The sequence below is a fragment of the Gossypium arboreum genome, chromosome 9, assembly GCF_025698485.1.
Source record: "Gossypium arboreum isolate Shixiya-1 chromosome 9, ASM2569848v2, whole genome shotgun sequence".
Classification (NCBI taxonomy): domain Eukaryota; kingdom Viridiplantae; phylum Streptophyta; class Magnoliopsida; order Malvales; family Malvaceae; genus Gossypium; species Gossypium arboreum.
The window spans coordinates 64,022,053-64,048,706 of record NC_069078.1 but is presented as its reverse complement, the minus strand read 5'-3'; the positions used below and the strand labels follow the sequence as shown (position 1 = coordinate 64,048,706).

General features: G+C 30.7%; 4 protein-coding genes across 7 annotated transcripts; 3 read left to right on the top strand and 1 right to left on the bottom strand.

The window, feature by feature from the left end:
- The first annotated feature begins 5,425 nt into the window (after positions 1–5,425).
- Positions 5,426–10,334, top strand: LOC108455943 (katanin p80 WD40 repeat-containing subunit B1 homolog KTN80.1-like). Of its 4 annotated transcripts, XM_017754526.2 has the most exons (16): positions 5,426–5,763; positions 6,009–6,139; positions 6,241–6,358; positions 6,525–6,751; positions 6,833–6,935; positions 7,115–7,185; positions 7,258–7,332; positions 7,416–7,559; positions 7,653–7,779; positions 7,954–8,340; positions 8,493–8,962; positions 9,085–9,159; positions 9,287–9,399; positions 9,469–9,585; positions 9,690–9,758; positions 9,902–10,334. In XM_017754526.2, exons 1-16 carry the CDS (start codon positions 5,739–5,741, stop codon positions 9,957–9,959), a joined length of 2,310 nt encoding a protein of 769 aa, XP_017610015.1. In that variant the 5' UTR covers positions 5,426–5,738; the 3' UTR covers positions 9,960–10,334. The 4 variants fall into 4 exon arrangements, with proteins under 4 accessions (XP_017610015.1, XP_052875211.1, XP_052875210.1 ...); XM_053019251.1 differs by lacking the exons at positions 9,690–9,758; positions 9,902–10,334 and having other exon boundaries at positions 5,432–5,763; positions 9,085–9,163; XM_053019250.1 differs by lacking the exons at positions 9,690–9,758; positions 9,902–10,334 and having other exon boundaries at positions 5,432–5,763; positions 9,085–9,184.
- A 1,874-nt stretch (positions 10,335–12,208) lies between these two features.
- Positions 12,209–14,942, top strand: LOC108455095 (secretory carrier-associated membrane protein 3-like). Its single transcript, XM_017753706.1, has 12 exons — positions 12,209–12,274; positions 12,660–12,770; positions 13,167–13,229; positions 13,423–13,456; positions 13,686–13,808; positions 13,928–13,990; positions 14,078–14,171; positions 14,250–14,295; positions 14,377–14,444; positions 14,565–14,613; positions 14,702–14,767; positions 14,853–14,942. The coding sequence occupies exons 1-12, from the start codon at positions 12,209–12,211 to the stop codon at positions 14,940–14,942; spliced, it is 873 nt and encodes a 290-aa protein (XP_017609195.1).
- A 3,596-nt stretch (positions 14,943–18,538) lies between these two features.
- On the top strand, positions 18,539–20,285 carry LOC108455094 (secretory carrier-associated membrane protein-like). Its single transcript, XM_017753705.2, has 10 exons — positions 18,539–18,628; positions 18,785–18,818; positions 19,002–19,124; positions 19,257–19,319; positions 19,407–19,500; positions 19,595–19,640; positions 19,717–19,781; positions 19,892–19,940; positions 20,040–20,105; positions 20,196–20,285. Exons 1-10 carry the CDS (start codon positions 18,539–18,541, stop codon positions 20,283–20,285), a joined length of 720 nt encoding a protein of 239 aa, XP_017609194.2.
- A 59-nt stretch (positions 20,286–20,344) lies between these two features.
- LOC108456296 (endonuclease 4-like) lies at positions 20,345–22,889 on the bottom strand. Its single transcript, XM_017754892.2, has 9 exons — positions 22,440–22,889; positions 21,838–22,018; positions 21,620–21,730; positions 21,494–21,549; positions 21,311–21,394; positions 21,084–21,176; positions 20,888–20,955; positions 20,718–20,791; positions 20,345–20,578 (listed from the first exon to the last, which is right to left on the bottom strand). Exons 1-9 carry the CDS (start codon positions 22,566–22,568, stop codon positions 20,457–20,459), a joined length of 918 nt encoding a protein of 305 aa, XP_017610381.1. The 5' UTR covers positions 22,569–22,889; the 3' UTR covers positions 20,345–20,456.
- Positions 22,890–26,654: the final 3,765 nt, after the last annotated feature.

Sequence of the window (26,654 nt, the reverse complement as noted above, 5' to 3'; positions counted from 1 at the left end):
AAGGTCTTACACGAAATCAGATATGATGCCGATGTCCCAGACATGATCTTACATGTAAATCTCAAATTGAGGCCTGTGTCCTAGACACGGTCTTACACGATATCTCAGATCGATATTCACATTCCTTTAGATACATACAAAGCTTTTTAGATACTAGCTTATTATCAGAATTTAATCGAAATTCATTCATCAGGCTCTCAAGGCCTTCCAATACAGATTACAGTTTGTATGCGCAGAATTGAGTCAATTTAACACGTAACTGTAATTTGACTTACCTCGTACGGATTTCGGAGGGAACGAGTCGACTATTCAACTATTTTAGACTCCTCTCGATCTAAGTCCGATTTTCTTTGTTGTTGATCTATTACAATTCAAATTCAACCATTCAACATTTATTTCATTCAAAATAATCCATGAACACATATTTAGGGTACTTTGCATTTTAGCCCTTACATTTTCACACTTTGACAATTTAGTCCATTTTTCACAAAATCACAAATATGCAACATTCACCAAGACTATAGCTTGGCCAAATATACATAGCTTCCATACAAGTCCAAATAACATATTTATTTCACAATTTAGTCCTTCAAAATCTCATTTTTACAAATTAGCCCAAATAGCTCAATTCTATCAAAAATTCAAGAACAAAACATGATAACCTCACGTATAATCTTTCATAATCCATATAAAAACATCAAAAAACTCATATAATCATCAATGGAACATTTCATAATCTTCAACAAAAACAGAAATTCAAACATGGGTTTTGAAGAACACGAAGTAACGATCACAGAAACATAGAAATTATCAAAAACGGACCAAAGTACATACCTTAATCAACCAAATCAATGACTGAACCCTAAGATGGTCTTATTCTTTCTATTTTCTTGATATATTCGACTATATGAAGCATAATGGTTTTATTTTATGCTTTGTTTTTATTAATATAACTTTAATAAACATTTTTCCATTTTGCCCTTGACTAATAAACATTAAAACTTACCAACTACATGTCCATATTTGTCCACCTTTAAAACAAATGGTAAATTTGACATGCAAGGACCCTCACTTAAATAAGACAAATCAAATAGGTACTTTTAACATCTAGCACACAGCTTTTACATTTTACGCGATTAAGTCCTTTTTTTCATAATTAAGCACAGAAATAAACAAATTAAATCACAGAAACTTCGCAGATATAAATTCACATATCACATACACAGAAAATAATATTAAAATATTTTTTAGAATCGGTTACGTGGTCTCGAAACTACTATTCCGACTAGGGTCACAACCAGACTGTTACAAATATTCAGCATACGATTGTGTTTGCTTCCATGCGTAGGTTTCAAACAAGTTTTTTTATAGATCGAAGTTGGAAATCATCCAAGGTCAATAATTCAACTTAGCTCGAGTCAAGTATATATTCTTTCAACTAAAAATAGTCAACCACATGTACCTAAGTTGTTTTTAGTGGTTATATATTGTTTTGATCAATTTGGTATGTCTTGGTTAGTCATGGAAACTATAATTTTATGAGACGAATTTTAACTCTAGATATCCACGCATGATTATATGTGTTTAATTATGCCATATAGGTTGTGGAGTAGTGATGAAATGAAAGCTATGTTGGGATGGTTTTTGATTGTGTTTTATATGTTAAATGGATGTGTTTGAGTTTGGAGAAAAGTTTAGATAAGTTTAGGCACTTTTTGATTTAGTATTGAAGGTATTGAAATGTGTATTTTAGATTATTTTACCGTAGAGTCTCGAGGCAATAAGAATATGTCTAAAATTTCAAGAATAAATTTTATCATTTGGCGCAACTTGTATATTGTAATTTTTTTTTTAACTCCATAAGTAGAGTTTAGTAAATGACATATGTCTAATTTAAATTTTTTTAATTTTTTAATATTCTACCAAAATGCATAGTAACATTTCACCTTGACTTGTAGAGTTTTTTAACTCGACCGACAATAAACATTATTATTATTATTATTATTATTATTATTATTATTATTGGGGATAGAAGTTTGTTCCCAATATACAGATATGCTAAAACATCATATTTCCAGAATTGCTTGTGATCATAAGATCAAATCAAGAGCAGATAATATATTTCCACAAAAACAGGCTAAGATCACAACAAGAACTTAAGATTTGGGGATCCACAAAAAATTACTTCTCATATGATCAACAAGCAGAAGCATAAATATTCAAAGAAGGAAAAGGGTGACCGAGATGATCAACAACCAGAAACATTATCATTACATAAACTATTAAAGCTAATTAGTAGATAAACCCCAAAGTTAAAGATGATCAATTTAACAGCTTTTAAGCCATTGTTACAGCAGGCAAGGCTAAAACTTGACATGATCAATTTAACTGAAGCATTTTAGAATAATTACATAAAGATCCTTAAGCTTTTGTAAAAAGTAAAAAAATATCATATTAATAATATGTTAGTAGATTAACATAATTTTTATCAAGAATGACCAATTTGAACAATTATTTTAATTAGAATACCTAAATTGATAAAAAAACTAGAGTGATAAAAAAATGGTTAATATTTAGAATGATCTTGGGTATCATTTACCCTAAAAATAATAAAAGATAACCGAATTGATTTTGATATATTAACAATAGAATTTTTAAATTATATTTAGAGGACCTAATTTTTAAAAGAAAATTGAATTAAGTTTGTCCCTAATCATTTATAAGGTTAAATTTCAATATTTGTGTTTTGGAAAGGTGTAGACTAAGACAAAAAAAAGCATAATTAAAGTAGTTAATGAACCAACTGACAAGCTAAGCTAACAGCTTAATAAAGACAATCAACTTATCCATTCATGTTTTTGTCAATTATAAAATAAAAATGGATATATTACTGAGTAGCCCGTAAAACTTTCCACTTTTTTCTTGACAAACTCTTCTATTTTTATTACACTCAAATAATTAAGCAATTAGATTTTAATTTTTACTTAAATAAATCCTTAATATACCTAAATAAACTTTTGACAAATCAAATTTCGTTCAAAAGAATGGTTAAATTAAGAGTAATAGCCAAAAAAGTTCCGGTTGACATTGGAGTTTAGGTTAATTTCACTAGACGTCTCCTTATAGAAAAGAGATAGGAGTTTATTTGAATATAATAAAATTATAAAAAGCTTATTTAACAAAAGTAAACTAATTTAAGGATTATTTTGAAATTTAGCCAATATAAATTAACATCTTTTTAAGGAATCCCCCGCGTTATTAATTGTTATTGCCGCTAACTTCTCTTCCTTTCTTAATCTTACTATTTTCTAATTCTTTAACACGTCATTTTCCAAATCTAAGAAATTTTATCAAATTAGAAAATTATTTTATTTTTATTGGGATTTTTTTTTCATTCAATTTGGAGTTAAAAAATGATAAATTTCATCTTCGACTTTAAAAATTTATAAAATGGTCACTCGATTATTCGAGAAATTTCATTGAAGTCACTGGTCTTTAAAATCGTTGTTGTATAACCTTTTCTATTTGCACCGCTTATACCAATTGAAAGCTCTACTTACCCTTCTCTTCCACAATTTAGTTCCTTTTTCCTAAATCAAATTTGAACGTTGTGAATTTGCGAACCAAAATCCAAATAATTTTCTTTTTCAATCTCTGACACTAACAGTTAAATCAACTTAGATCTAATGTATGTTCTTCTACACATAAATGAGTATTGATTTACCATATCGATTGTCAAATAGTCACTTCGTGCTTGCTAATTGGACTTTAAAAAAAAAAAACTTGACAGCTTAGTGACTTAAACAAAAACTTTTATATTCTTGGGTCTATTCTCCAAAGACAACAAATAACAAAATATTGAATATTCGATGTTAGTCGGTTCGTCTTTTTTAAAAAAAATCCATTCGGATAATTTTAATTTGATATGGATTTTTGAATATTTATTATTGTATTTTATTTTTATGAAATTAAAACTATATTAATAATATTAATAAAATCAACTATTACAAACATTAAATTCAATTTAAATTAATTAATTAGAGTTAATTTGAAAACAATTCACATATAAATTATATATGATGAGATTTAGACCTAAATACTCAAAATACAACAGAGTTGATTCTATTTATAATTAAGATAATGTCCTAAATTCAATTAATTTTATTTATAGGGTTAATTAATCAAAATATTTCATGTATAGTATGTACATATTTAATTCTTATTTCATTTTACATTTTATATTTAAAAATAATTTAATAAATTGGAAGGATTATATAATTGAAATTTAAATATTAAAAATCTTAATGACAGAGTTTTAGTTGACATTATTACTATTGCAACAATTAGAAATATGTGAATTTGGTTGTACTTAAATGCGTATTATTCTTCATTTTATGGGTTTAAGGTACAGATAGTACTAGAAATTATATGAAAATATTAAAAATATTATAGATTTTTTAAAACATGTTTAGATGACCAAAAATATCTAAATTTAGAACCGTTTGGTGAAACTTAAATCGAAATAAATTTAAAAAAATCCATATATATTTTATTAAAGTGAGACTCGAATTTAAAATTTTAAAATTTTAAATTTCAATTTTACTATTAAATTAACTCCGCATTGACAAAATTTTATGAATGTTCAATAGGTCATTCCTAAGGGAGAACATAAGTTGGTTAAGATTGACTCATCTAATAAATTTGATTAAATTAATTTAGGGACTAGGGTTTAAATCAATTGTAGTATCGATTTATTTAGTTATGTTGATAAATTATTAACTATTAAATTTTATAATTAAACTGAACTATTTAATCGTCTTAATATTTAATATATATTTTTATTATTTTAATGTATTTATATTTTATAATATATTTATTATCGTTTTTTAAATATAAAATCATTGTATTTAAGTTGATATATTAATTGATTGCATTAATATTGTTCATAAGGATGAGTTAAATAAATTAAAATAAAAATGGTTAAAATATTATGTTAGTCCTTATATTTAAAAGTTAAAAATTAATTTTATTTTTATTTTTTTAATTTTAAAATTCTAGTCTAATCATTATCATTATTGGTAGGTTTTCTAAAAAATTCCATTTATAGCAGCTATTTTCTACCAATCATATGCCATGTCATATGAGGATAGTCTAATCAAAATATCAAGTTGATAAATTTTGATAAAAACACATTTTAAATAAAAAAGAGTATTAACTTTTTAAATAGAAGGGCTAAATATCAAATTTTGTCAGATTACAGGGACTGACAACATATTTTAACCTAAAAAAATTGATCAACCTTATCGAATTAAACCGTTAATAGTGGGGCAAGAGTAAAGAAGACAATGGCAATTAAGTAAATTTGGGAATTCCGACAGCAAAAGACAAAAAATGGTATTTTAGTATGAATAATAAACAGAGGATCAATCATAGTCGACGAAATTCTGAATTTAATAGTTTATTTATACTTTATTGTCTTTCGTCCTCATATTCCAAAAAGGAAAAAGAAAAAGAAAAGCAAGCATTTTTTTTATTTCTATTTTATATTCAATTTCTCACCAGAATTTTGATTTCTAGATTTTCTTGGTATTGCATTCTAAGAAAAGTAATTTCTTTTTCCAAGTTTTCGAATTTTTTAATTAAAGTTTACCCTTTAGGAACAACTTCTAGTGAAGTGAAGTTAATTATAATTCCAGATTCGTTCCCGATCTCGTTTCTGGATTTTGTTTCGTTGAAAAATGGCGAAGCGTGGATATAAGCTGCGTATCCTTTACCTTAAATTCTTGTGTGTGTGTTTTTAATTTTTCGTCATTATTATTGAAATGCTGTAAAGAAATTAGAGGAAAATGAAAAAAAAATAAAAATCACCAGTGTTAGTTGAGCTCAAGTAATCTCAAGTTGAAGAAAAAAAATTCTTTTTCTTTTTTAATTTAATGTAAATATGAAAACTTAAAGGCATTTGCATTTGGTTTATTACTTTAGTTGCTTCCTTGATGAAATGAATATAGAGGAAATTGTGGCTCATACAGCAAACGTGAATTGTTTAAGTATAGGAAAAAAGACATTTAAACTTCTTATTACAGGTGGAGATGATCATAAAGTATATGTTTGGGCAATTGGGAAAACCACCTCTTTAATGGTAAAGTTTTAATTTAATTTTTGGATAAATAGATGCTTATAAGAATAAGTGTTAAATATATGTATATATATTGGAGCTTGAATAAGTGTATTGATGCGCAGAGTCTTTGTGGTCATTCTAGTCCGGTTGAATCGTTAGTTTTCGATTCCGGGGAAGTTTCGGTGCTTGCTGGAGCATCTGCGGGTGCGATAAAGCTTTGGGATCTCGAAGAAACTAAGAGTAAGTCATTGATTTCTGCCTGGAAATCATGTCATGGGCTGTGCATTGAACCTGTATGCTATAGTGTTTCTTAGGTGTAGACAAAAAGAATAATTCTGAATAAGATACCTCCTGTTTATATCTAATTGAAGTAAATTATAAAATGCTTGATGTTCTTGAAGTGTAGTGGTTCGCGGATTTACTGGACACAGATCTAATTGCACTGCCATGGATTTCCATCCATTTGGTGAGTTCTTTGCTTCTGGTTCCATGGACAAAAGTCTAAAGATATGGGATATTAGAAAGAAGGGGTGCATTCATACATACAAGAGCCATACTCGAGGCATTAGCTCGATTAGATTCTCTCCTGATGGCCGCTGGGTAGTTTCGGGTGGATTCGATAATGTTGTAAAGGTAACATGAGATCATAATCTGCATTGAATCAATCATCAGTTTGTTTAGTATAATCATATCCATCTTTTCACTGCTGAATAGGTGTGGGATCTTACTGCCGGGAAACTCTTGAATGAGTTCAAGTTTCACGAAGGACATATTCGTTCCATCAACTTCCATCCTCTTGAGTTTCTCCTTGCCACAGGTGAGCCTGATTCAGTAGGACTCCTTAAGTGCCTCATGCATTGTACTTTGTTCCTTTTGGCATTTTGTATGTGGAGCATATGAATCCAATATTTGTGCATTGTTTTAGTCCTCTTTATGCCTCTAGAGACCAGCACTTTCTTGGGAACAACCTAACTGATATGTGACCAAAATTTTCAGGTTCAGCAGATAGAACAGTGAAATTCTGGGATTTAGAGACCTTTGAACTGATTGGATCTTCCAAACCTGAGGTATACATAAGACCCCCATAGTTGATATAATTAGCCTTTTCATCATGCTTCAATGAAATGTTTATGTTTCAGGCTAAAGGGGCTCGGTCAGTTACCTTTCACCCTGATGGGAAAACCCTTTTCTGTGGATCAGATGATGGTTTTAAGGTTTTATCCTCCATTGTAAAACCGGTTAGATTCTATCTGAAATCAAATAGCAAACGTCTCAATTTTCTTTTTCATAATTGTAGGTTTACTCATGGGAGCCAATAGTTTGTCATAATTCTGCTGATATGGGATGGTCGACACTCGGTGACCTCTGCATAAATAAAGGCAAACTTTTGGGTTGTTCGTATTATCGAAATTCGGTCGGAGTTTGGATAGCAGATATAGCGGTATTTGTATTGGTTTCTTAACTCATATTCCTTTTATGTTGGTTCAATATTGAATTGTTGATCAAGTATAAGCCTTGTTTGTGCATGTCTCAGCATATTGTGCCATTTGGACAAAAAGATCATATGGAGAAAGCAGGGAATTTCATGAGGTCAACTTTGGGATCACGGCCCTTATCGCCTGATTACGAGACAAAGGAAATTAAGAACATATATGTTGACAGTAAGTTCTCTTTTCTGTTGCTTTGGTTTTGTCCTTTTGAACTGGTTCGTCTAAATATTGCTCCACTGATGACAAATAAATGTGAAGAAGATAATTTAGTTTCCAAATATATAGTTTATGTGAAAGCCTTTAGCTATAATTTTTCTGACGTGATGTTGTCATTTCTGCCATAAGCTGCTGGTGGTTACTCCGTTGTTATGCAAAAAGCTGTCTTTTTGAAATCTCCGAAACCGGTACTGCCATTGAATGCCAATGAAAAAGATCAGGCAGCAGAGAACCAGAGTCCTGGAGCAGGACTTAATATTAAATCCAATGGACAATCGGGTGACAAGTCTGTTACCAAGCCGAGTGTTGTTCTGCAGGATGTCGATAACTTTTCAGGGACAAAATCAGGCATGTTGCTCAAACCAGGTCATGTTAGAAGACTATCTTTCAACAATTTAGAGGTTGAAAAGCTGTCAGCTGCAGTTGAACCCGGAACTCCTAGTGATATGAAAACCGGGTTAGATAGTGCAATTGATCTGGATTCTGAAACTAGGACATCCCCTAATCAAGATATTTGTAAGTTTTGATTTATACCATGTTGTCATTTGCTTCTATGGTTACATATTTCCTTATATAATTATATACTGATATTGTTCTTTCATTCAAGACAAGTCTTATCAGATATAAACTAGATGATGTAGTGATACTAGAAATTTCTTCTTTGGCAGTGGCGGTTGTCCGAGGGCGAACACGCAGTTTGGTTGAGAGGTTTGAACGACAAGAAAAATTAAATAGCGGTCGTGATCTTGCAAGTGATAATGGGAACTGTGCCGGAAATCGAAGTTCTAGAATGGAATCAACTTGTAGCTCTAAGGGTAGCATTACTGGAGATCAAATTTCTAGCCATGCATCTAGTGGCATCGTTACTACCATTTCTATAAAGGAATCAACATATGCTTCGGATGGGATCATTTCAAATCAATTTTCTCAAAGGGAAGCAACCTCTGCTACAATCACTGAAAATCACATTCCTTTGAGAGGATTGAATTCTTCTAATGATGAGAATTTCAGTATTATTGAAAGCCAAGTTCCAAAGGGTGAACCGAGCTCTGCTACCGATGGCAGCATAACTGATAACGTGATGCAAACACACGACATATTCGTAAGCACTCTCCGGTCACGCTTGACAAAGTTACAGGTAAACTTTGGCTGTATATAGTGTTGCTTTTGTAAAAAGAAACTGGGAAATGAAACCTCCATCATTCATATTTTTGTCATTCTTTTGTTGGATTTCTTGATTGATTTACAGTTAGCATGTAGGTCGTGCGGCTTTTTTGGGAAAAGAATGATATCAAAGGTGCAATCGATGCCTTACGGAAGCTGCCAGACCATTCTGTGGGTATTTATGGGAAGATTTCATGTGTGTTGCTTTATTCTGTTATTGTTGATGATTTGCAAGTACTACCTAGAGGCTTTTCTTGCATGTTGTCTCTAGATAAGTCTCAAATTATTTGTGGTGCAGGTGCAAGTAGATTCGGTCAGTGTTTTCATGCAAAAAATGGAGATTCTCACCTTAGATCTGTTCTCCAGCCTACTTCCGGTGCTTACCGGCTTATTAGATAGCAAAATCGAAAGGTAATCTCAGAGCAAACCTGTAGTTCTTGTTGTAATTGTTCTTGTAATGCTTGAGATATGAAAATGCAGGCACGTAATTGTCTCGTTGGAGATGCTACTGAAGCTTGTAGCAGTTTTTGGTCCTGTGATACGCTTAACTGCTTTGGCTCCACGCAGTGTCAGTGTTGATCTTCACGGCGAGCAAAGGTGCTATTGATTAATACTGATTTACAAATACCTGCATTTATGGTTTCTCATCTATTGTGATTGAAAAAGCCGCAATGAACCGAATATTTTTCTTCTGAGCGCAGGCGAGAATGCTGCAACCAATGTTCCATGCAACTGGAGAAGATTCACAAACTTCTCCCACTGCTCCAAAGGTAAGATGCTAATACATTTTCTAATCGAATCCAACGTTATAATGATTACTCGATATCCTCAATGGTAGTTTGCATACGATGATATTTAAATAATATCAACATATCCCCCATGAAAAATAGGTATTTCCTTTGTGTTACTACAGGAGAGGTGGTACCATAGCTCGATGTGCACACGAACTGAATCTAGTTCTTCAAGAATGACAAAGGAAGTTCCCGACCAGGCACCATCTAAACAGTTTGCAGCTGAAGCATGAAAAATTGACTCGAGTGCTAGTGTTTGCTGGTTGTGACTTTACTATATTTTGCGCTGCCTGCTTTTGGTGGTAGCCGACTGCTAGCTCGGTAAGCATCAGCACTCGAGCCGGTTACAACTTGAAGATGGAAATTGCCTTGTCATTCTTTGATGCTATATATTGTTGTTTGTAAGCTCTTCGTTAAAAAAAATGTATGAATGCAACTCTGTAAGCAAGTGCCAATGCAAATATTCTCTTCTGTTAATATTCTGTGACATACATACATACATACATATTGTCTTAATCTTCATTTGATGGTGCCAAATGTAGGCTTTATTTGGAAGTAGGTTTTTTATTTCTTTGAAGCTGGTAAAAGTAGCACTCATCTGTCTTTGTTGGTCAACATCGTACTAGAGAATGATCATTAAGGTTTCTGAATTTCTTACAAATGCATTGTATTAATGTTTCAATTTCATGAAAGACAAAAGATAGGGTGGTTTTTTTGGTGTCTTCAAAAAAATTGGATGTCCTTGTCACTCCATATTACAACAAGCGAATGATGCCCAAAATAATGGTCCATTCTCCTTGAGTTTGACTTGCTTTGCATATTTGTTTATTTCACGATAGTTTGGAGTTGACCTACCGGCGGATTTTGGATTAACTCTTGGAGGGTTTAATTAAAAATTTTAGTAGAGAGTTTAATAAAAAAATTCTAAAAAATTTGGTGTCTAATTAAAATTTACAAAAAATTTAAAAGAAATTTTTTTAAAAAATTTTGAAAGTTTAATTAAAATTTCAAAAATAAAAATAAAAGATTTAATTACAATTTCATAAATTTTTTGAGGCCAAATCCTCCCACACTCCTATAGAGATCAACCTCTTATTCAATAATATCTAAATTGAATTAGATTGACCGGTCAAATCAATTGAACTAAAAAATGATCGAGGTATCAATTAAGTCGAGAATTAGAATAAACTGGTTCAATTGAGTTAAAAAATTCAATTGAATTGATAATTAAATAGAATTTTCAATAATATTTTATTTTTATTAATTTTTAATAATTTATTTAATAAAACTATCCGAACTAATTATATCGATCCATAGATAATTTCACCCTCAATTCGATTTTAAAAAACTTGCTCTCCATACACTTGTTCATCGATAAATTCACGGAATTCATAATAAATCTATACATTATTACTAGCATCAATCGTTACCATCGTCACAACAAACTAAAATAAATTAATGAGATTTAACTTCACATTATTTAAGCATAGTAGGATTTTGATCACAAATTACTCACAATCTTAACTTTATGATTAAAAATAAAAATCGAGAATCCTCACATGTTATTTACACATAGTTGTTAATTTTATAATGATAAATTTAATTTTTAACTGTTTACATCTTTTGTCGGTTTATTTTTTTTTGTTTAGTTAAATTTGATCTTCAACCTTTTAAAAGAGTTGATTTTGATCATCAACATTTAAAAAATATCGAATTAATTCTTTTAATAAAAATATTAACTAAAATGTTAAACTTTTTAAACATAGCAACTCACACGGTGATCTAGGTGAACTTCATGCCGCTTTTTTTTTTTAGATATTTACTTACTATGTATATTAACATATCAATATTGTTTAAAAAATAATATTTTAATCAACATTCTATTAAAAAAGTAATTTGACTCTTTTTAAAGACTAATACTTAAATTTAGCTATAATAATAATAATAATAATAATAATAATAATAATAATAATCAAATTGATGAAAAAAAGGTAAATGTTAAAGAACTTAATTTGGAATTATTCCACAAAATCAAAACCCAAATTTTAGTTAATAGACCTTATAGGTAAATCCTATTCGCTCTCCAACATATACAATGAAACAAGCTATAAAGCAACAAATCAATTTCTTCGATCAATCCGTTTGTTTCAACAAAATGCCAAGAAATAAATATAATATCATCTGCTATTTTCTTGCCGTCGACCTTCTCGTTTCTAAATTTCGTTTTTCTCTTTAACGTCAAAGCAAATACACCCTTTTTTTTTAATGATGATGAAGACAAATGTTCCTTCATTTCTCTGTATATATATATTTATATATATAACAGCATTTGCCATCCCATTTTGAGCAAACCCAAAGTTGCTTCTTATACAATAATATAACTTTTCATTTCCATTAGTCTTTATAGAAAATACTTTCAAACCCTGTTAATGGCTGCTCACCACGATAAGAACCCTTTTCACAACGAAGAAGATGATCAAGTCAATCCTTTTTCAGTGAGTTCCCTCTCTCTCTCTCAACCCTTTCCATATATATATAATATACATGTACAGTAACTTGAAATCTTATTTTTATTTTCCATTTTGAGTTTTTACCAACAAAACAAAATAGGTCTAATTTTTATTTTAGTCCCTCTACTATGCTGAAAATTTGGACTGATCCTTTTACTTTTATAATGTTGTGGTTAAAATATGATGCATTGATATGTTCAAATTTTATACAAGTACAGAGATTAACATCCTAACATGTAAAAAATTATGTCAAACTAAACTAAAGGTATTAAATCTCAATTTCAATATAATAGAGGGACTAAAATATAATTAGACAAATATTTACAGTAAAATGATTGTATAATTGTTTAAAATAAAAATTTTCTTGCAGAACCCTTCACATTATTCACACTCAAGGCTTTCGGCATTACCTCATGAACCAGCCAACTTTGATTATGGTCATCGGCATCCAGCCATTGACGTTGCTCTTGATAAAGAAATGGTAATTGAAATGTTAAAATATGTCATAGGTGTTTATAGCAAAAAATTTGGAATTTATTTTTATATTTTTATTTTTAAGAATCTAATCTCTCTACTTTTTAGATTTTAAAATTTAGGTCTAATTGTCAATACTATTAATTTTTTGCTAAATTGGTTAGTGTACGTCATATGAGGGTAGTCTAATCAACATGTCAAGGTAACAAATTTTGATAAAAAATACTAATAATATTAATGATTGGATTGAGATTTTTAAATTAAAGAAATAAGAAAACTTGATTTTTTTTAACTTTGTAAGTACATGGATTAAATTTCAAATTCTGGATAAATACAGGGACTAACAACATATTTCAACCTTACTTTCTAACTATTTTTGATTTTTGTCTGATTTGAAATGTAGAATTTACAGCATAAAGAGAGAGAACTTAAAACCAAGGAAGCTGAAATCAGAAAGAGAGAGGAGGTAAATACCTTAACAAATTCGAGTAACACCGTACTTAAATAACACTGGTGGATTCTGTCTAGATTTATTCTGATTTATGTCTTAAAATATTTCGATTTTCAATCTTTTTACATTCTAATTATAGTTATTCTAGTGTGTTTGTGCTAGTCTTTATAACTAACAAGATGCTTACTCATATTTGGGGGGAATGCAGGAAGTCAAAAAGAAAGAAGAAGCTCTTGCTAGAGGTAACATTTTTGTATTTTCTATTTGATTAATCTTTTCTCTTTTTGAAATTTTTCGAGTTAAAATTATCTAAAATCTCCATAAACGATTAAGTTTAGTTATGACCCTGAAAAAATTGAGCATATCCGTATTGGAACATACCTGTATACATCACTCGCTCGAGTCCAGCTAACATGGTCTTGGCAATTAGCACTGATGACATCCACACTAAACAGTTGTTTTGAAACGCAGCTGGAGTTTTTCTGGATATCGAAAATTGGCCACCATTTTTCCCAATCATACACCATGATATTGCAAATGAAATACCAGATTATCTACACCGTATGCAATATGTAGCTTTCGCCACTTTATTAGGTATGTAATGTAAACCCTTCATGTCAGATGCAAAGCTTAGATTATAGCTTATTGCATATATTTCACTTGGTCCTAAAGAACTATTAATAGTACTGGAATGATGTGGTGAATTTCTGCAGGATTGATCCTTTGCCTTGTCTGGAATGTCATATCTGTTTCTGCTGCAAGCCTCAAAGGGAGAGGTAGGATTTACATATCTTCTTTAACATTTGCAATAATCTGTTGTTTAGATTCTGAGTGTTGAATCTTAAAAAACATCTGCTTTTTAGGAATTGTAATCTGGTTCCTTGCCATCATCTACTTATTAGTTGGGGTACCAGGAGCCTATTTTTTGTGGTACCGTCCACTATATCGCGCTTGCAGGTACTCAAACTTGTATGATCATATAGCTTTCAAACTTTGAATAATGTTCTTACTTTTAATTTCATGATCATCTTGCAGGAAAGACAGTGCATTTAGATTTGGATGGTTTTTCATATTTTATATGGTAAAATTGCATTTTATTTATCCGGTGATCACCCCCAAGCTTTGGCATGGCAGCTATTATAAACTGTTCCTTTGGTTTCAGGTACATATATGCTTCTGCATCTTTGCTGCTGTTGCTCCGCCTATATTCCGTCAAGGGTTTTCGTTACCGTAAGTTCCTTTTTAACTTTCCGGCTACGTTGTTTCGACTCTAAGCTTTTCTTAAAGTATCCTACATTTAGACTCGAGTTTGAGTAATATAGCTTGCCGGACCTGTATGACATGATGCAGGGGAATACTGAGTGCATTAGATGCTATGAGCCAAAGTGCTATTCTTGGGGTAAAGATAGCTACGCCTTCAAAATCTCATTTCTTCATTTTTGAAAGCTTATATAACTTAAGCCATGACCCATGTTTGCTTTACACAGATCTTGTACTTTATCGGGTTCGGATTATTCAGTGCCGAGGCGCTGTTAAGCATCTGGGTCTTTCAGGTCTTTTTTAACTATTGGTCAACTACGTTATTTGATATTTGCTATTCTAACAGTCGTTGGTTAACCATGTTTTCGGCTTGTGCAGAGAGTGTACAGGTTTTTCCGGGGAACCGGTAAGGCTGCAGAGGCAAAGAGCCGAGCTGCAAGAGGGAGAGCAATGGCTGCAGCAAGTTAATGAAGCAAAATAAAATAAAATAGCTGAGCAAGCTCTCATGTTGATCATCATCTAGCCCTTGCCATGGCAAGGTCACATTATTTTTCTGGAAAAAGAACAATGATGCTGTATTTTTTTTTTTTTTTTTTTTGGGGGGTGGGGTGGTTTGACGATGTAAAATCATTCAATTTCAATGTTTTCTAAGTATAGAAATTTACATTCAATACATTTGTTTATGTTGGAACCAGTTAATTATGTATTTTTTCTTTTTATACACATAATGTAATTCAATTTATACTGTTTGCAATAAGAATCTTATTTATAAAAATGGTAAAAAGTATTTAATCAATAAAACAAAATAAATTGAAAAGAGGATTTTGAAATTAAAAGAAAACTAAAAGAGATTAAAAATAAAATTGAGATTAATATAATGAAAATCTTGACTTTAATTTTGATTCATGAAGTTTATCATTGATACAAAATAAAGATAATTTAATTTGATGTCCTTAATAACAAATAATCTTAGAATAAAACACTAAGAATTTAATTTAATAATAACACAAAATACTAAAGAGATCCAATTGTAACTACCAAACACATACAAGTGATATTTAGACTAGATTACATAATCACATAACAATGAATTGTATATTTCAAATACATAACCATACTATTTGATATAAATATTAAAATAATTTAACAATTACGAATTTTAATTCACAAGACAAATATTTTAAGATATTGAATATGGGTCCTATATTCAACAAATAAAAATATTTTAATAACTCAGTTAACTTTCTAACTTTATAAGAAAAAATCATTTTAATTTTTCGTCTCTTTTAATTATTAAATTCACAATATTTATCAAATCGCCTTAAATAAAAAAAATAAGATTTGTTAATTTTATTAATATTTATTTTCTATCCTTAAATTTCTCCCAAATTTGTAACTACAATAAAACAAATTATTGAAAATCTCGACACTGTAAACATTTATACAGCAATGGTATGTTTGATGTTGCCAAATGTAGGCTTTCTTTGGATGTATTTATTTGTTTTTAAAGCTCATTCATTTGTCTTCTCCACATATAGAAGACAAAAGATATGATTTTCCTTTTTTATTCGGTTGTCATTGTCACTCCAAGTTAAACCGTATATTCCAAATAAAACTTAACGATTTTTTATTTTTTAAACAAAATAATTAAAATTAATTAAACTCTCTATGTCAATATTTTTCTATTCTGTCTTGCTAATATTTTACTATGTCAATTATCACATCAATCGTTACATCACTTACTATGTTATCACTTGATGATCTATTAGTGCTTTGACAAAATCTATATTTTAATGTTTCAATTAATTGTTCGCTTTCAATTAAGTACACAATTGATAAGTTGTAATTTTCAATTAAGGACTTAACTGATATCTTAATTATTTGGGTAAATTACACTCAATATCACTAAACTATAAGTAAGTTTATATTTTGGTCACTCAACTTCAAAAAGTTACAAAATAGTCATTAAACTATTTGAAAATTTTCATTTAAGTTATTTAACTGTTAAGATAGTTGTTGAATAGCCTTTTTTGTTCGCACCACCTACATCAATCGAAAATTCTCATTCCCCTTCTCTTCTATAGTTCAACTTTTTTTTTATGAAATAAATTTAATGTTATAAATCTGCAAACTAAAATTCAAACAGTTTTCTTCTATAATTTCTGACACTCACTATCAATTTGACTTAAAACTAAGGTATGTTTTTTTGTACTCGTCGATGAGTATTGATCCATTGTACCACTCGTTGAATCGTCGCTTGGAGCTCGTTAACCTAAATTTAAATTCAAGAGTTGAAATCACTTCAAATTACGACATTGTATATATCAAAAATAAAACCTAGACTTCAATTTAATTAAGAAATGACATAATGATTTATTTAAACCTCCAACTTTACAAAAAAAATTATTTTAACCTTTCATTTTTTTTAACTCTTAAACATGTATTGTTTATCAAACCACCTCAAAATGGATAAAAAAAGTTAACATCTATTAACTTTGATGATGCGGCAGCCCACGTGTAGACTACGTTAGCAATTAATTTTTTTTTAAATAAAAAATCTTAAAAAATATATTTTTTTATAATTTTAATAATTTTTAAATTTTAAATTATTTTTTATAACTTTTTTGAATCTTAAAAATTAATTAATTGCTTATGTGACAGTCACGTGGAAATCCACATGTATGTCACGTTAATAAAGTTAACAGACGTTAACTTTTCAATCCATTTTGGGTAATTTGGCAATCCGTGTAATTTCTTTTTGTAAAATTGGAGAGCCAAATAAGTCATTATGTCTTAAGAAATCAATCAACAGTGGCGGAGCTAAAAAAAAAAATTTGGGATAGAATTAAGTTATATATTTTTACGATAGTAAAAATACAATTTTACTATTTTAATAATCTATATCTTTATGATTTTTAAAGAATTAAATCAAAATTATATTATTTTTTAGAGGTCAAAGTATAATTTTATTATTACTAATTTAAAATTTTATAAATTATAAAAAATTTAAATAAAAAATATTTCATTTAGGAGATCGGGACACTGCTAGCAGCCGTGGCTCCGCCACTTTCAATGAGGATAAACACCCTATGTTAATGTTTCTCTGAGAATACCGAAACATATATAATCCATAAACAATGAAGCAAGCATATAACAACAAATTTCAAAATTGGGTTCCCTCTTTAATTTCAAAGCAATGTTACATATTATTAATGAAGGACAAAGTTCCTTCAATTCCCTGGTGTATATATAATGAACATTTTCCCCTCCCTTTTGAGCCATCCCAATTTGCCTATCATACATTAATATATTACTTTGCATTGCATTTCCATTGGTCTCTATAGAAATACTTCAAACCCTATTAATGGCTGCCCAGCACGATAAGAACCCTTTTGACTGCGAAGAAAATGATCAAGTCAATCCTTTTTCAGTGAGTTTCCTCTCTCTCTCTCAACCTTTTTCATATACATAGTGTATATGAGATATAGGTTAAATTCTGTTATTAATTCATGTAATATGTGCAAGTGGTGGATTTAATTTTGGAACTTTAATTTGATCATTTTCGATTTTTATACCTTTCAAATTTTAGTTTTGGCTAAATTTCAAAATTTGATGCAGCAAACATATTATAACATGTGTAATGCTATGTCAATTTACTTTTTTCACATAAGACTAAAAATAGCCAATTAATAGATTTAATGACTAAAGTTTGTGTTAAAACTGAAATTTCAAAATTAAAAAAATATATATAAATACTAAGAATGATCTAGTTGTATAAGTAAACTAAAATTTATCAAATTAAAATATAAAGGGACTAAATTCATAATTTACACAAAGTAGAGGGTCTAATAGCATATTTGACTTATGTATATATGATTGGAAATTTCAACAGTATAGTTTGGTGTAAACTTGCAGAATTCTTCACATTACTCACACGAACCTGTCAACCATGATCCAAACAAATCCAGCCATTGGCATCACTCTTGATAAAGCAGCGGTAATTAAAGCACCCAAATTCCTAAGTTTACAATGACCTGAAACTGAAATATCATCCATTTTTTTTCATGAACATTACCCTGTTTGAAATGCAGTATTTAAAGCGTAAAGAGAGAGAACTTGAAGCCAAGGAAGCTGAAATCAGAAAAAGAGAGGAGGTAAATACCTTCACTTGTGTGTTAAAAACATTGAATCAATTACAGGTTATGAAACTATCATTGATCTTTTTTAAGTAACAAAATATGGGTTCTAGACAATGGCATTAAAGCATTAGTTTGTTCTGAAATTCTCACTCATTTTTTGAGGGAATGCAGGAAGTTAAAAAGAAAGAAGAAGCTCTTGCTAGAGGTAACACTTTTGTATTTGCTATTCAGTCATCACACTTTGATTAATCTTTTCTTAAAAGTAGACACTGAGTTAAGTTATGACCCTCCAAATATACCTGTATGCGTCACTCACTCGAGTCCAGCTAACATAGTCTCGGCAATTAGCACTGATAATCGACAGCATTGAGCTTGTTTTGAAATGCAGCTGGAGTTTTTCTGTATATCAAAAATTGGCCACCATTTTTACCAATCATACACCTTGATATTGCAAATGAAATACAAGATTATCTACACCGTATGCAATATGTAGCTTTCGCCACTTTCTTAGGTATGCAACGTAAACCCATCATGTCAGATGCAAAGCTTAGATTATAGCTTATTGCATATATTTCACTTGGTCCTAAAGAACTAATAATAGTAATGAAATGATGCCTATTTGATGAGTGGTAAATTTCTGCAGGAGTGATCCTTTGCCTTCTCTGGAATGTCATATCTGTTTCTGCTGCAAGCCTCAAAGGGAGAGGTAGGATTTACAAATCTGCTTTAACATTGGCAGTAATCTGTTGTTTAGATTCTGAGTGTTGAATCTTAAAAAACATCTGCTTTTTAGGAATTGAAATCTGGTTCCTTGCCATGATCTACTTAGTAGTAGGGGTACCAGGAGCCTGTTTTTTGTGGTACCGCCCACTATATCGCGCTTGCAGGTATTCAAACCTGTATGATCATATAGTTTTTATCTTTTTGAATAATTTTTCTTATCAGTCTTTTTTAACTTATCATTTCATGATCATCTTGCAGGAAAGACAGTGCATTTAGGTTTGGATGGTTTTTCATATTTTATATGGTAAAAATGCACTTACATGGCAGCTTCGTCAGCATCTATTTTATACAATTTCTTCATTTTCCTTTTCTTGTTTCAGTTACATATATGCTTCTGCATCTTTGCTGCTGTTGCTCCTATATTTTATCAAGGGTTATCGTTACCGTAAGCACCAGAAACTTGATGTAACTTGTTACGATGAAATGACCCTTCAAATATATGAACAGTATCGGATACATACGGTATCCTTTATCGATTGTTATGACTTGTTGCAGGGGAATACTGAGTGCGTTATATGTTTGGAGCCACAATACTCTGGTTGGGGTAAAGATAGCTAAGCTCTCAAATCTCATTTCTCCATTTTTGAAGTTTTGGTTGAAAGCTTATATGACTTAAGCCATGATTGATGTTTGCTTTGTACAGATCTTTTACTTTGTCCGGTTCGGATTTTTCTGTGCCGAGGCGCTGTTAAGCATCTGGGTCATTCGGGTCTCTTTTCGATGTTTAAACCACTTATTATTTGATTTTTCTTAGTCCATTCTAGCAATTAGTGTTTAACCATGTTTTCATCTTTTGCAGAGAGTATATAGGTTTTTCCGAGGTACTGGTAAGGCCGCAGAGGCGAAGAGCCGAGTTGCAAGAGGAATAGCAATGGCTGCAGAAAGTTAATCAAAGCATGCCATTGCAATTGAAAAGGGACATTACTAGTCTGCAAGTTAATCATTCAATTTCAATGTTGAGTTTAAAAAATTTACATTCAATACGTTGTTTTGTATGAGCAATGAACATATATTGCAATGTTGCTTACAGCATTTAAACATGCTTCTCTGATTTTTTTTATCACAATGATTGTCCGATTTTCACTTCGAAATTAAATAGCTGGTTGAGCACAGCGGCAAGGCGAATCCCGCCTTGAGCGAGCCTCTTCTCCACGACAGGCAACCGAGAGAGGAAATAATCATCTATGGTACAAAATTATGAAGAATGTGTTAAAAGGTGGTGATCATGTAAGTATATCGCATTATCTCAGCCTTTGCCAACCATGACGGCTTACGTAAAATGCTGTATCGAGTTAGCTATTTCCAGATAAAAAAAGAATACCTTTTAAGATGCTTCCTGGTTTAGCATTCTTATACGCAAAGTTACATGCTAACCTAACACTTTCAGCAGCATACCTGTATATCGAAACGCATGTCAAACATGTAATCCAAATTTGAGTAACACAGATCCATAATACGTTGTGATATATATATATATATATATGTACTTACTGGTTAGGACAAACTCTTTTGTGATGTCTACAATAGTTCCATGATGATATATCACTGGACCAAGCATCCTATAGATGAATTATGACATTTAACATAGTTTCCATAGGTGTATTTAAAACATATATACAATTCTAAACCCAAAGAGGTAAAAAGAAAAACCAGAAAACCAGAATATTGAGTGCCTTGCTCGTCTTACTGTAATATTCCTTTGGATAGCTCGAACCATCGTTGAAAGATCTGAGCCATAGAATGTCTTCACTGCAGTATCAATAATCAATGTATCCCAAACCTGCAACAATGAGAAAGTACAGCATAAAAATTGCATATGGATACAGTAAATATACCCCAAACACACATGTCGGATACAAGTATCCATAATCAATAAACTCGGGACTCGTATGACTGCTGGATAGAAGTCCTCACATGGTGTAGATTTGTCTTCTTACGATACCAACGAACTTTAAGAATACTCCCACCTAAATCTCCTGTGAAGCCAACATGTAATGGCTGTAACAAAAAAAGATAAGATGATTTAAGTAACAAATTTTCTCGCTAAATCCAAAGTTACTCAGACTCGAATATAAGTATCAGATATGAATAACAAACCTGATGAACATCGGCCATATAATGAGCTAAGAAAATGAGTGCCTCTGTCAAATTGTCTGTCACAAACAGATGAAGAGTATATGATAAACGAGTACATATATATATATATATATGAATAATACTTACATTTCAAATTGGGATTATATCCTTGATAAGCTGAAAATAGTTGTTTTGTATAGTTGAAAATTGCTCCAGTTACACAATTATTTCTGCGTCCAGAAGAATCATAGCAGTCTCCTATAAGGAAGGTTAATTATTGTCGGCAGAAAATGTGGAGCTCGTGCTATGACTTTTTCGTTTTTCTTGAACTATTTATATCTAATACCCGTAACATGGGAACTTACGGCCGTATTTGTAGTTACACTTGAAACTTGGAGTGTCAACATAGTGTAAGGGACTGGTCCAGTACCAGCGGTAATACCACTTGATATCATCAGGCCATGAACATACAGATGCAAGCTCACCATTAGCATAATCAGGGAGCAGTTCTTTCACTGTAGCCGTGGCATCTTTTGTAAGATATCCCTTGAAGGATCAAGAAACATTTGAGAAATATTACGAAAATTAAATCATATGATGTTATTGATGGACAAATTACAGTTCATAAATACTAGAAAAATCATTAAAGAGAGATTTGATTTAAGGAATGTAAGATTATATTTGATAATATAATTATCTAAATCGATTGACATTTATATAGAAATACATTTCACTAAATTTTCCTTTTATAAAATTTATATATTAAGAAGTAAATATATAATTATAATAATTCATTAAAAGTAATTGTATTATAATTATAATAATAATAATTAATATACTAATAAATAAATTATTAGAATAAATATAATAATAAAATTATGGAAATGTTGAAAATTTAAATAATAATCTTATCGTAATATAAGATCTGGCCAATTAAACGCATTAAAAGAGAGAGATGAAGACTGACCTCAGCTATCTTGCAAACAGCATAATGACCATGTTTTCCCCAACTAAATACCACATGAACTAATTGCATAAGAAAAAATAGCCTTACAATCCATAGTAGATCATGGCAACCCATTCTTCTAAAACCCATTTCCTGGATCCTGCAATGTTTCAAAAGGCTGCTTTTTTGTTCAAAGAAAGTTTTGTTTTTCTTGTTGGTTCTTTTGTTTGGTTGATAAGAAAGGAAAAGAATAGAAAAATCTGAGTCCAAAAGTTTTATTTTCCTTGTGTATAAAGAAAAGTGAGAAGAAGAATAACTCTTTCGTAATAGTTTCCCAGAAAAAACGAAGTTGAAGAATAACTTAATTATTTTATTATTAATAATAAGTACAGCAAAGTATCTTGTCTTTTGATCACCGAGGAAAAGTGAAAACCTTGATCAAGGTTTTGGGCTTACAACGGAATTAACCATTACCGGGAACGCAAGCAAACATGACTTGCTTTTATTTTATAAATATTGGCGATGGATCGAATTGAATAAAAATATTCTGAGTTAATTGAATTTATGAGTATTATTTTATTATTTTAATTTAATTTAAAATTTATTCGAGTAAAATAAAATTTGAGTCAAGTCAAATCGAGTGAAATTATTCGAGTTAAATTAAAAAAATTAAACATGTCAAATAAGAATATTGTTACAAGATAACTAATTTCGTGTTAGAGCATATAAATTTGAAACTATATATATTTTAAAAAATTCAAAGAAATATAATAAAAAAAGATAATTAAGTATGATAATTTTGAATCATTATTTAGGTCCCAAAATTATTATTTTAAAATTTTTAGAATTTTAATTTTTATATGTATTTTAGAATTTTTGAAAATATAAATTTTGAAATTTTATAAATATTTGAATTTTAAAATTTATTTTGAATTTTTTGTAATTTTTGTTGAGAAAAGACTAATTTGTTTATTTTCAAAGTTGATAGGGACAAAAAGGGTATTTACATCAATCTATTACTCGAATTATTCGAGTTATTCGATTTATTCTAATTGTTAAATTCAACTCGACTCGAACTCGAAAATTGAATCAAGTTATTCAATTTGACTCGAATAACTCGATTTGATTAAGTCGAAATTTAAAATTTCTTTTCGATTTTTTTGAATCGAATTGAGTTTTGCTCAAACTTTTTCGCGCCTTCCTCACTTCTAAATTTTTTGGGTTAATTGCAAAAATAGCCACCCAACTTGTAACACCCTAAATTCGACCTTAACGTTATGGTCAAATCTGAAGATATTATGTAAAACAGCTGAAAATCTAGTTTTCATAAATTTCGAAAAATGCCGTCAATTTTTATTACTTAAAACTCCGATTTAATAGAAAACACATCTAACCTTTTTAGTTGAAAAATGATATTTGCTTACATTTTCTTAAAAAAAATTAATACTTTGCAACGAAAATTCTTATTTTAGTTGGCTTTTAAAAAGGATGTGACTTAAAGTTTTAAAACCAACAATTCGCAGAACATGTTATAAACCCTTCAAAATATTTAATTAATTTAAATCAATAAGAAAAATCTAAAAATTTAAACGGTTCCCAAAATAACCAAAAACAGTCCAAAAATAATAAAACACTTAAATCCAAATTAAAATAACAAATATGTACGGATTATTAATATAATTGAACTCTCGTCACACCGACCCGCCTAAATCTGAGGATTACCTAAAAGTGTCAGAAAAATAGAAAGTGAGTTTTCAAAACTCAGTGTGTAACAAATAACTTAAACAGTTAATTTACATCAAACAGATTTAGCAGAAACAATATCATAATAGAACAGTACATATATAGACATATTTTTTTACCCTAATTCGCTACACTCTATCTCCGACCATTCCAACACACCGTCTGGGGTATAAAACACTCATCCAACCCTACACACTACTTAATGTTGATATAGCACTTTTCAGAATATTTGCAACTGAGTTGCCAGTGTAATAGATGAGATATCGCCACTCACAAAAACACTTCCTCCATGTATCATAGCCCATACCAAACACAAATACAAATCAGAACAGAAATCAGACTTGCTATGATTATACATGCATAAGATAATAGATACAAAGCATACGCAATATTTTTGGGGTTACTCATAGCCTATTACAAGGTTTACTTATCATATGACGTCTCAAATATATGAACAGATATTTGAATTTATACTAATAGATGACCAGATTTCATATTTTATAGTCTATTTGATCACACACCAACCCCAAAGAAAGCCTACGATCGGTTAGAACGATGTGTACGACCTTAGGGAAAAATTCAAAATTTTGGGCTTATAGGCCTGTATGGCCCACACGGCCTCACACATGCCTATGTGGTCCACACAGCCCAAATAGTCTAGACCATGTGTTACACATGGCTTGTCACATAACCATGTGCAACACATGGCCTACCATACAATCATGTGGCTTTGACTAGGCAGATTTTCAGATTTTGCCGTTCACTATTTTTCGTGTTTCTCGTTACACACTTAGGTATTTTCTGACACCGATTCAAGCACGAGTAATCCAAAACCTAAATACGATATTTAACATGATCAATTTCATTATCAAGGAACTAAATTAATCGTGAATCAAACACATTGAACTCAATCAACACCTCCATAAACATATTCATATGCTCACCTTAAAACAAACAAAGGCCTCAAAATTCCTCAATTGATGGAAGGACGCCAAATGTATCACGATTCTCCCCTAAATGCAACAAATTAACCAACATTAATAATCACTACCATAACAACCAAAATAAAAACCCCAACTTACTCAACAATTATCGGGATTAACATCTCTACCTACCCGAGTACATACCGAATTAACACAATAAGAATGGATTGTAAAGCAACAAGCTCCGAGCAGAATAGAATTGATGAAGGGAATAAAAAACAATCAAGATGTAACTGTTAGACAAAACACGTTAACGAACAAAAATAATTAACTATAAATAAACACACATAAAATAAAATATGAACAGAATTATTCATAGTTAATTTATCAAATATGAAAATCAAATAAAACCATAATAAACAATTGAAATAAAGGAGAATTGAGATTTTACAAAACGTTGAGACCCGTGAAACACGGTTTCCTTAAGATAGATTTGGCCGCTCCTACGATACTTGGAGTAACGTTGGTCGAAAGTTTCCTAGGATACGGCAAAAGCAGTGGTCAAAGTAGTAGCACCTCTACCACGACCAATGCCTTTTTTCTGTGACCGGAATATTTAGAAAACACGAAATATGAAAAAAGAGATTTTTTAGAACAACAAAATTTCGTATTTGAGAAATTCGTTTAAGCTAAAATATCCATAAGCCCTATATGGGCCCGACCGATTCGAACATTTCGCGTCACCCACGTTGTGCGGATCGCCTACCCGTCAAGGTTGGGTGGACTGCACCTCTTGCCTAAAAGTAATGTTAGAAGTTTAGTCATTCAATTGTCTTTTAAGAGAGTTCACTTATATAAACACATCCCACACTTTGGTATTTAACCAATGTGGGATCTAAGCCTTTTATTTTTCCTCAACAATATTTTCAAATAGCTTTCTTTGAGTATCAATTTCTCATTCATCACTCAACCATTTTGAGCATATGATATACCGTTGTAAAGGTCTTATGAGTAGAATATGAACCATAAAATTATGATTCAACTCTCCACCTTCACCTATTGAGAATATGCCTCAAAGTTACCAAAAATGTAATTTTTCCAACAAGAACATGAATTATCTTAGAAAGAAGAAAAACAATATAGTAGAATGGAGCCGCAAGAACGAAACAAAAGAAAGAAAACACGGTTTCCTTAAGATAGATTTGGCCGCTCCTACGATACTTGGAGTAACGTTGGTTGAAAGTTTCTAGGATACGGCAAAAGCAAAGGGTCAAAGTAGTAGCACCTCTACCACGACCAATGCCTTTTTTCGTGGACCGAATATTTAGAAAACACGAAATATGAAAAAGAGATTTTTAGAACAACAAAATTTCGTATTTGAGAAATTCGTTTTAAGCTAAAATATCCATAGGCCCTATATGGGCCCGACCAATTCGAACATTTCGCGTCACCCACGTTGTGCGGATCGCCCTACCCGTCAAGGTTGGGTGGACTGCACCTCTTGCACTAAAAAGTAATGTTAGAAGTTTAGTCATTCAATTGCCTTTTAAGAGAGTTCACTTATATAAAC